The sequence below is a fragment of the Melopsittacus undulatus genome, chromosome 3, assembly GCF_012275295.1.
Source record: "Melopsittacus undulatus isolate bMelUnd1 chromosome 3, bMelUnd1.mat.Z, whole genome shotgun sequence".
In the NCBI taxonomy this organism is placed as follows: Eukaryota; Metazoa; Chordata; class Aves; order Psittaciformes; family Psittaculidae; genus Melopsittacus; species Melopsittacus undulatus.
In genome coordinates this window covers 75486361-75498050 of record NC_047529.1, presented here as the reverse complement: position 1 = coordinate 75498050, position 11690 = coordinate 75486361, and the positions used below count along the sequence as shown (strand labels likewise).

At 43.5% G+C, this 11690-nt stretch overlaps 1 protein-coding gene across 2 annotated transcripts; it reads left to right on the top strand.

The window, feature by feature from the left end:
- Positions 1 to 373: 373 nt before the first annotated feature.
- Positions 374 to 11505, top strand: FUCA2 (alpha-L-fucosidase 2). 2 transcript variants are annotated; one of them, XM_034060931.1, is made up of 7 exons: positions 374 to 805; positions 3660 to 3847; positions 5438 to 5777; positions 6374 to 6584; positions 7970 to 8160; positions 9118 to 9226; positions 10692 to 11505. In XM_034060931.1, exons 1-7 carry the CDS (start codon positions 582 to 584, stop codon positions 10830 to 10832), a joined length of 1404 nt encoding a protein of 467 aa, XP_033916822.1. In that variant the 5' UTR covers positions 374 to 581; the 3' UTR covers positions 10833 to 11505. The 2 variants fall into 2 exon arrangements, with proteins under 2 accessions (XP_033916822.1, XP_030905681.1); XM_031049821.2 differs by lacking the exon at positions 374 to 805 and adding an exon at positions 919 to 1137.
- The last annotated feature ends 185 nt before the right edge of the window (positions 11506 to 11690 follow it).

Sequence of the window (11690 nt, the reverse complement as noted above, 5' to 3'; positions counted from 1 at the left end):
TGGATGGGGCAGCAGATCCAGCAGACACTGGCAGGCAGCCCTGAAGGATATAGCCAGTGCTCCGGGGACAAGCAGAACAGAAACGGGCCATGCTGGGCTGAGCCTGCAGACCATGGGCCGGAGGAGCACTGTAAGGTGCTGGCCAAGGCAGAACTCAGTTACTTCATTTTCTTAAAATCATTAAAATCCAGGTGGTAATTTGTGATCGAGCACCGAGATAACACGGCACCAGCCGGGACGAGGCCTCCAAAGGCTGGCGCGCTTCTTTATGCAGAGGAAGGTGAAGGCCACGGTGCTGCTGGCTCAGCTGGGGAGGGCGGGGATGAGCCTTAGCAAGGCTAGGGCCGGGGCCGGGGCCGGGGCCGGAGCCGGAGCCGCAGCCGGAGCTCTTCACCTGCCGGCGCTACGGACAGGCTGCGTTTTGGCCGGAGGGCGGCGGGCTGCGGCGGAACGGGCGGTGGGGCGGGGAGACCCCGAGCCCGTCCCACGCCCTAGCCCACGAGTCCTGTTCTGCCGTGCGTGGCCGTGCAGTTCCGGGACCTCTGCCCTGGGGAGCCGCTTCCTCCTAACCCACCGCCGCCATGCCGGGCTCACCCGACCGCGCTTCCCTGCCGCTGCTGCTGCTGGGCCTGCCCGGGCTGCTGCCGGCGCGGCCGCCGGGTGGTGACGGGCGGCCTCACTACGAGCCCACCTGGGGCTCGCTGGACACCCGGCCCCTGCCCGCCTGGTTTGACGAGGCGAAGTTTGGCGTCTTCATCCACTGGGGCGTGTTCTCGGTGCCCAGCTTCGGCAGCGAGTGGTTCTGGTGAGCTCCCCGGCCTGCCCGGCCCCTGGGCCTCCCCGGCGGTGGCACCCACAGGCCCCGGCGTCCCTGGCGCTGCCCGTCGCTGGGAGGGTCGTACCGAGGTACAGCTGCTGTGGCTGGGTCTTGACAGCGATCTAAGGAGTTTGCTTGGAAAACTGCTCTTTGCGCAGGCAGGGTTTGACTTGGTGTCCCCCCCTTAAAGCGATGGTTAGGTTTAAGGCCCCAGTGCAGGCTGACCCTGGAGCTGAGGTGTGTGGGAAGATTTATTTCCACCTGAGGCCACGGACTTTATGGCGCCGCTTACGAAGGAAGCGGAGTTTGATGTACTTCTGGTATGTCTCACTGTGTCTGCCCTGCCCTAAAACTCTTAAATATGTTGGCTTGTAGAGCTGAAAGATGCGTTTTCCACAGCGTTGTGAAAGAGGCGGTTGGTTGAGCGGCAGGAGACCTCTCTAGGGCTGTGGTGAAGGGGCTCTCCCCAAGCCCTGAGTCAGGCACTGGGGAGCTCCAGCTCTGGAGAAGCCTTGCGCAGCTCCTGCTGGATCGCTGAGGCACTGGACTGTCTGGAAAGCGCAGCAGTTCATCACTCCCACCATCGCTGCCTTTGCTGGGGAAACTGCCTGCAGTTTTCTTGTGCACATTCTCTGCTCTTGGTGGGTTTCTTCTTTTTTATTATTAAGGGGTACTTTCCCCTTAAAAGAGCCTAAAACGCTGATCCTTCAAGTAATTTGGATTCAAAGGCTGAATGAAACCTTTGGTTTGTGTGTGTTCACTGGTTCAGCCACCTTGGCTGTCAGCATTTTTTTTTTTTGCTGCCTTCTTTCCATGCTCTACCAAATACTTCCTGTATGACTTCAAGTGAGTTGCATTACTATTTACAATATGAAGATAACAGCAGCTATGTGGCAGAGCTGTAGTAAACCTTAAATACAGTATTTGTAAACAAGCTAACATCAATATAAATAAAATGCTGTTCTCTGACAATGTTTGCACTGTTCTTCTCAGAGTTATGTTTAAGAGTTTCAGCAGTTTTTTAATGTGGAGTCTGCTTACTAATACATTACTTTCCCAATGGGAATGGGGAGATGCTAACTTTGGGTTAAAGCAGCATGTGCAGTCAGATGATGAGGTCCTGTGTTAGCAGCTTCAGGTGGAAAGTTATAAACACTTAACATCACCCAGCCCATCACCCATCACCCTTCCCTTGCGGCTGTTCAGCCTTGGTCAGGATGTTTCTAGAATCTTAATGTGTCAAAGTGGAAGTGCTCCTGTTAGCAAACTGTGGCAAAGAAGCAAGGATGTTACCTGTTTCTTTATGCAATTACACACTTCAAAATCAGAGTGGGATGGGGTTTTTTCCAGATAGTTTCAATGAGAAAGGCTGTCTCAGCTCTTTCTTCTAGATTTTTTTTTCCCTTTTGGCTATCAGAAGTTATGCTTGTTTGTGCTGAATTCTATTTGGGAAGGTTACAGCAATATCCATAAAGTTGCTGTCATCTTGCAGAACCGAGATCAGAGTCCACCTCTGGACTCCAGGACAGGAGAAGGAAACACGCTTCAAATACTCAGATTCTGGCCTGGTTTATTCATTTGCTTTCAATTTGTTTTCATTTGTGTCTAAATTTGCCAACAGGATTTTTGCTGTTGGCTTCATTCATAGAAAGGTGAATGGTTTCAGACCCTCTTCTACATAAGCATTAGCAGTCACAGCATATGGTGTTGTTAAAAGGCCTCCAGCAATAAGGCTGATTATGCAGTGAGGACTGTTGTGTGCTGTTTCTGGAGTTCTCTTTCATTGCTAGGTAGTGGATGATGGAGCAGGTTGAAAATAAATAGTGCTCTGTTGGTAACTTGTGATATCTGCCCATGAGGAGGATGAGAGGCCGCTCTTGGACCATAGTGCCAAGCTCCAAGCCTTGCTGTGGACTAGACCAGTGGGAATAGTGACAACACTGATCACTGCCACAGAGAAGTACAGGATAGAAACTGTCTCTGTCTTTGCTGGGTGGAATGCAAAAATACATCATAAGCTTATTTTTCCTTGTAGTTCTTAAATCTGTGTGCACTGGTAGGCAGGTAGGTGTGTGCCTGTATGTTAGAGCCTGTGACAGATGTGCACTTGTGTGGGGTTATTGCAGAGGCAGGGTGCTGTGGGAGGACATGCTTTCTTGTATGGTGTCTTTGCTTCAGCCTCATGTGTGCAGCGGCTGCAGTACCCTGCAGGCACAGCTGTCTCTTACTCTGGGACTGTGAGTAGCTGCTCACACAACAGGTCACTCTGCTGCATTTGGTGTAGAGAACTCTGGGCTGGCTGCTGGCCTGCATGGCCCATAGCAGGGGGGTTGGAACTAGATGATCTTGAGGTCCTTTCCAACCCTAACTATTCTATGATTCTATGTTTGTGGGCTGCAGGAGTTGCAGTGTGTAGGGCAGAGCAAAGATGCCTGGTGAATGAGACTTGAGGAGGGTGAGATGTTAGTTCAGAAGAAGTGCATTCTTTATGCCACCTGAGCTGCTGCCATGGACTGTCAACCTGTGCCCTCTGATATGGTTTTGGGATTTGGGTACTGAGCCATTTTGCCCAAGTGTGGCTGCTGTGTTTTATTGCCTGAAATGAAATTCTGTGACTTTAGGAAAGTGGAGTGCTTGAAAGATGTACAGCATGGCCAAAATGGACAGAGAAACAGAAATCTTTGATAATTAATACTGTTCTGAAACAGTTTTGTCTTAGTGACAGTGTCATATACTGCCAGTGCATGTGCCTCTAAGTGTGAACTGAAAGAGGAGCTGATGATTTCAGTTATTTTGTTTGTATAAAAATACACCAGCAGACATGTTGCTCTGTGTTTTGTAGGTGGTACTGGCAGAAGGAAAAGAGAGCGCCCTATGTGAAATTTATGGAGGCAAATTACCCACCTGGGTTCAGTTATGAAGATTTTGGGCCACTGTTTACAGCAGAATTCTTTGATCCCCACCAGTGGGCAGATATTTTGAAGGCTTCAGGTGCAAAATATGTTGTCTTAACTTCAAAACATCATGAAGGTAAGTGGAAGGTCTGTGAATGTTAGTAATTGGTGCATTTCTGTCAACAGTGGAAAAATCCAGGTGACTTTCCTACTTTCGAAGAGAGATAAAGCCAGAGTCTTACCTGCCCCAACCCAGCCAAGGAGGAAGTGAACCACCCAAGAAATGTGCATGTGTTTTCCTGGCTCTTACTTACATAAAAGCTATGGCCATGAAGCTTGCGTAGAAAGAAAAATAGATTGTGCCATTGTTCTCTAGCCATAGGGGAGACAGCCTGAAGCAGTGGGGGAAGCTGAGCTTCCTGCAGTAGTTCATTTTTTATTGTGAAATTTATTGCTTGAGGAACCAAAGAAATGAATTCTGCACCTTTAATATATGGAGAGCCACTGTGTACATGCAGTTAATGAGGTTTCTCCAAGGAATTTAGGAGTATATTCCAGGGGTCAGCTTCAGAGTTAGAAGCCTACACAGGGAATAGCTCTTCCTAATGCAGTCCATAGAAGCCAAAACTTTGAACTAGGTCTGTAACTTTACAGGTGTGATTGATTTTTTGGCACTGCAATTGTAAGGTGCTTTGCAGAGTAAAGAAAAAAGTGGTTGTAAGGAAATATGGTAGCAAATAAAGTACAAAATACTAAGATGCAGTATGAAAGTACATGGAGTGAAAGTTGTTGGTCTTTGGGGAGATGTGGGTTCAAGACTGGTAACTTGGGAGTTTTCATCTCTGCTGACACACATAAAATCTTGATCTTGATGATTCCTGTGGTGTAATTCCCAGTGACTTCAAAAGAACTGTGTTTCATTTAGTCTGTTCTGTAGCCTGGGGCATGAATTTTGAGCTTGTTTTGTCTCATAGCTACATGTATCCAGTTAACAAAAATAGCACAAGATTTATTGGACAATGAGTATAAAGCAGTTTGAAGGTGAGAGTGGTGCTCTTCTGCCAGTGGTTGAAGTCTGCAGTGCAGTAGTACTTGTGTTGGATTGCTGGATGTCTGAGATGTTAAATCCCTGCTGATACTTCAAAAGCTGTTTCAGGAGTTTATATGCATGCACTGAGGAACTGATAGAGCTGTTGTAATGGCCAGACAAATAAGAAGTAAACATTCGCATGAGACTTAGGAGGACTAAGTCTTAAATAATAGTCTTTGAATGCAAATGGTAGCTTGTGCCTTCTGGAGCTGAGAAAGCCTCTTTCAGTTGTTGGATGTGTATTCACAGTTTGTATTAGTATATTCAGTGAAAAAGTAGATGTCTTGAAAATTGCTGTATTTTTAACTAATTTAATTGGGATATATGAATGGAGTGAATAATTAAGGAGAAGGAATAATTATCCTAAGTAATACAGAACTGGAAAATATAAATGTATATATGTATGTATTAAAAAAAAGCATAAACATATCTGGCATGGTGTTCTGGTGTTATGGCTACTATCATCATGCATAAAGAGATTGTAGGCATACTTTATAGCATGATAACAATATTATTACGTATATGATTTGAATTATATTTATTTTTTGCAACATGCTTGTAAACTACGTTTCAGAAAGAGGAACTATAACTTCCCCTATTCTTCCCTTTCTTATCCTTCAATTTTTCTGTTTTCAGGCTTTACTTTATGGGAGTCCAAATATTCTTGGAACTGGAATGCTGTTGATGTGGGACCGAAACGAGATCTTGTGGCTGAGCTAGCAACATCTGTCAGAAACAGGACTGACTTGCATTTTGGGTTATACCATTCCCTGTTCGAATGGTTTAATCCTCTCTTCCTTGAGGATGCCGCCAATGCCTTTATGACAAGAAAGTTTCCAACTAGTAAATCATTACCAGAACTCTATGAAATTGTGACCAAGTACCAACCAGAAATAATTTGGTCTGATGGGAATGGAAATGCACCAGATACTTATTGGAACAGTACTGGTTTCTTGGCCTGGCTGTATAATGACAGGTACGTGATGCTGACTTAGCTCTTCATCTCAAATTCTGTTCTGGGTGTTCTTTGTCTCATTTCTTTTTTCCTGTATATTTTGTGGAATCTGTTATCTCTACTTGCAAGGCTTAACTAAATACTAATTTTCCTGAAATACAGAATCCCGGTCTTACCTATAGCTGTCAAAGCTTGCTTTAGAAGACAAGTTTTTCATATTTGGCATATCAGTCAGTTAAGATGGTGTTGGCTATTCTGCCTAATCATGTTCTTCCCTAAGTCTGCTGCACAAACAAACAGGAGAGCAAGTTAATTAGAGAAAATGGGTACCTTGTCATCACAGACTGAACATCTGGTAGTGGATGTGAAGCACAGGCTGATTTCTGGCAGACCTTTATGAAAATCTGGAGCATATTTCCTTAAGAAATGCCGGTTTGGACCTTTTACTAGCAAAGGATGAGGATTCCTGAAATAGCACTTGTTCTGATTGTAGTAAATGAATAAGTACAGAAGTAATCCTAAATGTTAGTTTCTGTGAGGGGTGTGTGTGAAAATGGACTACACTGGCTGTGACTGCATTTTATAGTATAAAAATCATAACATTTCTCTGTTTCCAGTCCAGTCCGGGACACAGTTGTGACCAATGACCGCTGGGGGGTTGGCAGCATCTGTACACATGGTGGCTTCTACACTTGCAGCGACCGGTATAACCCTGGCCACCTCCTGCCTCACAAGTGGGAGAACTGCATGACCATTGACAGCAAGTCGTGGGGGTACAGGAGGAATGCACAACTAGGAGATTACCTCACAATCGAGGATTTGGTGAAGGTACAGTGGGACAAAGATGTTGCCTACAACTTCTGATTCTGCCACCTGATTATTATGTTATGCTATATAGCATCTCTATTATATATCTATTTTATTAAAATATTATTTAAATTTTATTAAAATATTATTTTAATTGAATAATGAATCAATGACATAATAAATAATTCCGTTCATTTCCAGCCTAGCACTGGCAGGATGGGATATCCATGTAATTCTTATTAATTTCATAGAAATGACCAAGAGAAACGTGAGTTAGTAAAAATTCAGTAAGTTTCTTAGAAGCTGTTTCCCCCATGAGTAAGGACTCATCAGGATAATTTCATAATTACCTTTTCTACTAGGCTTTTCCTGTAACTGCACCTCCAAGTTGATGAGAAGAAAACAGTTGTAACCTTCAATCAGGAGTTCTTAAATGGTGACTGTGAAGCTGCATCTTTCTCCCCCTTCTAGCTAGAAACAGTTTCTGACTCTTAATAGCCTTTTTACCTTGTGCCAAGAAACTTTACATTCATCCCACTTCATTGAAAGGAAAAAAAACCCCAATGCTCTTGTTACAGATACACAGGTAGACACTATCAGATGCAGAGAGCTGGTGTTAATGGAACATTGATTCCCTTTGCTAATCTAAAGTATTAAAAAAAGATTTAAAGCTTAAGAGAACCGAGTGACAGGAAGACTGATCAATCTTTCAGATAAATGCATTTAATTGCAAAATTCAGCTGGCGAGGGGAAGGTTGTTATTGTTGCTTAGTCTAAATCTGTTCCTAGTACTGTCTTGCAAAAGATAATTTCAAATAGAAATAACCTCTTCTCAGAGGCAGAAGGTATAAATTCATTTAGTAGCTTATCTCCAGCCTATTTGTGCATCTTAGTCCATGATCTCTGGAGGGCAGTGTGGATGTGAACACAAATATTTATGGACTTTAGAAGGCTTGCTCGTATTTTACAGATATATGTGTAAAACAGGAAGAGCATCAAACAGGAATAAAAAGGAAGTTGCTCCTCTTAGCTTCAGTAAAACTGAAGTGGCATCTTAGTTTTATTCTTCTCTCATGTACAGAAATCATCTGTCCCTTCTATAGGTAAAACCCTAGAAGTTGAAATGTTAGAAAGTTGTAGGCTCTGATTCTAATGTAGATTCAGATGGACATACTGGTGCAGAAATATATTTTGGTCTGTTTTCTGCCATAAAAATTGCCAGCAAAGCTTTGTTTCATGGGAGCTTAAATTTTGTATTGGCTGTTGCGATGACCCTGAAAGTGTAAACATGCAACAGTAACATAACTCATTCAGTTCATCATTCTGAAGCAGTATGGCAGACTTTGGTAAGTACTTCAAATGTGCGATTTTAGTTAACTATGACCATGTGCTTAAAAACATTTCAGCAACTTGTAGAAACAGTGTCTTGTGGAGGTAACCTCCTGATGAATATTGGGCCCACTCATGATGGTCGCATCACCGTTGTATTTGAGGAGCGCCTGAGGCAGATGGGTGCCTGGCTGAAAGTCAATGGAGAAGCCATCTATGGAACAAAACCATGGAGAGCACAGAACGACACATCCACCCCAGGAGTGTGGTAAGATGACTGAATCAAAATCAGCTCTTCCATTAACAGTGTATGTGACCCTTTGAAATTCTTCATGATGACTTGGTGCTACAGAAAAACCCTTTTGTCAGTTTAAGTAACTGCACATAAAAGTGTGCATAGAGCTGTAGGTGGGCAACGGGTGTCAGAGACTGTAGGTTTGGGATGATGTTGAGGCTGAGGGGAAGGTTGCAGATGTTTCCTTACTGATCTTGTGCTTCTTAGTGTAGCTGGCAACAGAAACTATATAAAAAAAATCTGGAAATATAAAACTGCTATGAAGTGTTTATCTGCACAAAGGTCATGTCACTCTTTAGAGGGAAAGAAACTAAAAACCAGTCTAGCATATCCTGCATTACTTTTTAAGGTAAAAATGCATGGGAAGAGAACTGCATTTGTTCGGTCACTATATTCAGCCAGTCTCTGGATTCTCCTCTGCCTTTGTGCATCACAGCTGCTGCATGTAATACCTTAACAATCCATGAGGGTTTTGGTCCTGACTCTCTTCTCCACTTCAGTGGGTCTTTTTACTGCAGTTACTAGTAAGATTTGGCTATCTGGCTTTAGCCTCCAAGAGCAATAGAATATTGTTAACTAAAGGAAGGAAAGAGGGAGTACCTCCCTCCTCTATGGCTGAGCAGCAGTGAGATATTGTGTGCTTCAGTTACTACAGATGTTTACCTCTGAACTCAGTTATTTAATAGTCTCTATTACATCTAGTTTGTTGGAACATGTTTTCAAGGATCAGTACTTTATCAAAGGCTGTAAATTGCCTGAAAAGGCAGTTGTGTGTGTGAAAATGTAATTAACACTAAATCTTCAAATCCGTTTTTCCAGTCCTGAAAGCACTCTAAATCACTTCACTAAATCACTTCTAAAGCACTAAATCACTTCAGAAAATTTACAAGGCAAAACTGACGTGCATTTCTATTCCCCGTTTCCAACCAGGTACACTTTCAGCCCTAAAGAGGGGAAAGTCAATGCCATCTTCCTTGACTGGCCAGTCTCTGGGACTCTGGTACTTGGTGAGCCACGAGCCAAGCTTGGAGAAACAGAGGTAAAAGACAACACACCTCACTCTTCCCCTTTAGAACAGCAAGGCTTAACATTGTAAGAAATGAACATGCTCTGAAGGAAAACACCTCTAGGATTTGTCATGTTCCATTGTGTTTCTTTTAGTTTCCAGCCTCTTTGGGAATGCATAGCTCAGGACAGTGTACATTGGAAAGGACCCAGCAAATGTTTGTTTTCCTTCTGGGACCTCTTTGTCATAGTCTTCCCAGTGGGATGTTTCTTCTCCAACAAAGTTAAACTGAATTGTTGGTGGGTATGTTTTAGCTTGCAAACTAAGGAGGCCAAGTACTAGGGGAAAACAACTGTGCTGCCCCTCTTGTTTCCTGTAGCCTCTAACTCAGCATGACCTTTTGGTATAAATAGTCACCCTCCTGATTTTGGTGAGATTGTAATTGCCGTAATCGTGCAAGTCAAAGCGTTGCACAAAAGGAAAGTACACAAAGATTTTTTAATGCCCAGGGAGGCTGAATAGTAGAGCAGTGCAACCCCAGATGTGTCTTACAGCAAGTGGTGGTCAGAGGTTGAGGACATGATGCCACACCTATGTTATCAGCAATGTAATCCAATGGAAGCAAATTTATAGAGCAAAACGGTGCTCAGGGCTTAGTATCAACACTGTGCATCTACAGTAGGGATTATCTTTGGCTTAGCTCTGTTCTCATGCATTGGATGTCCACTAGCTGCTGAAATTAATGCATTATGGGTGTTTCTGGACTGCCTCTAGTTCTGTATGACATCAAGCCAAGACAATTCAGTGCCAGGGAAGACAGAGTAATTTCAGAAGTGTTGTAGATTAATCTTGAATAGGCATCAAGAGTGTATGTGCACAGGAGAGTAAGGATGTTCCTCAGCAATAGATTGGTCTTCAGCTACTCCACTGTTTTCAGCATGTCAGCAGCTGGTGTGTCTCACCCTATTTGTGTGGTTTCTGTAGAGGGATTCTCCAGGTGTGCTTTGTTTGTGATACCTGACTGCACTCAGTAAGGAACTGGTGTTCATTCAAGACTACAAGTTCCACTACAGGAAACGAGCGTTTGCAAATAGGTGATACAGAGGTGTGTATTGTAGCACCTAGATCCCTGCTTAGACCAAAATCCCATCCCAGACTTCTGGAAAGTGTTCGTGTACCTTCTTTACAGCCCCAAGTACGTCTCAAGACCCACCAGCACTACCTTTATTGCTTGTAGTAAATTATTGCTTGTAATTACTTTGCAACTAATTTTCAGTTACCTGTCATAATTATCATTCATTTGGTTGGTAAGTGGCACTTAAGGATATTGGTTAGTAAGGTAGCTGTGGACCAGCACTGCACCAGCTACTACGGAGAAAAATGACTGCTATTGCTGAACCAGGACAACCAACATTTCTTTTGTCAATACTGCAATGATTTGAGAATCACATGCTTCGAAAAGGCACTGTTCTGATCACAATGTGTATTTCTGTCTCAGGTGAAGCTGGTTGGCTACGAGGAACTGCTGAAATGGATTGCGCTGGGAGAAAAGGGAATCATTGTAGCTCTACCTCAGTTAACTCCCAAGCAATTCCCATGTCAGTGGGGCTGGACGTTACAGCTGACTGCCATAAGCTGAGCTGTATGCTGCTGGAGTCCTGGGCAGCAGGGAATGACATCATTGGTTTCTCTTGACTGACTGCAACAATCCAATGATTTCACTTCTTGATGAAAGGTGGACTGTTGTTAAAGGGTGGAATGAACCTCATGAAATCTAAAACTAGTTTGAAGCTCTGCCTATAATTTGTTTCTTTGAACTTGTGTGAAAAACTGGGCCTTGACCTTGACCTCTCCACTTAGTCAGTTTCTTGCCAAGTTATGGGAAATAAGGGAAACCAGGCACTGGATTTTTAAAGCCATGAAAAAGAGCAAAGCTAGTTCAAGCCAGCATTCAAATGTCAGTTGCTCAGTCATCTACCTTCTTCAATGCAAGAAATCTTAACTTCCACAAAACTGTACAGTAAAAACTGCCTGTTTTAGAGAAAAGAATAAACTTTCCAGCTGTGTGCAACCAGTGGCAGTTGCAGTTGAGCAGGGTAGTGCATCTGCATTACTCTGAAGTAATTCTATCCATTATTGAAATACAAGCAAAGTGGGAGGGATTTTGGCTGTTTTATATGGTTATAATTTACATGGTTAAAGCTGACTGTTTACAGCCATTGTTTTTAACCAGTTACTAGGGTGCCTCCTGTGGACAATAAGCCAAAACATGTACTCCAATGACAAGCTTTTTTATAAATGAGAAATAACCAGGAGTTGCCAGGGAGCCTCATTGTTGTCCAGAGACATCATTTTAAGCAGAGGGTAGATTGCATTTGACTTGCAAAATTCCCAGGCTCATCACGGGTCAGGATTTGCAGGGACAGACTTGCAAAGAGGGGGAGGTATAGGACAACAAAAAGCATGAATTGTTTCAATGTGGATATTAAAGTTTTAT

Excerpts from the sequence above, each read along its gene's own strand:
- FUCA2 (XM_034060931.1), top strand. The coding sequence starts at position 582 with ATGCCGGGCTCACCCGACCGCGCTTCCCTGCCGCTGCTGCTGCTGGGC. Across the intron at positions 806-3,659 it reads TTCGGCAGCGAGTGGTTCTG|GTGGTACTGGCAGAAGGAAA; the intron begins GTGAGCTCCCCG and ends TGTGTTTTGTAG. Across the intron at positions 6,585-7,969 it reads CAATCGAGGATTTGGTGAAG|CAACTTGTAGAAACAGTGTC; the intron begins GTACAGTGGGAC and ends AAAACATTTCAG.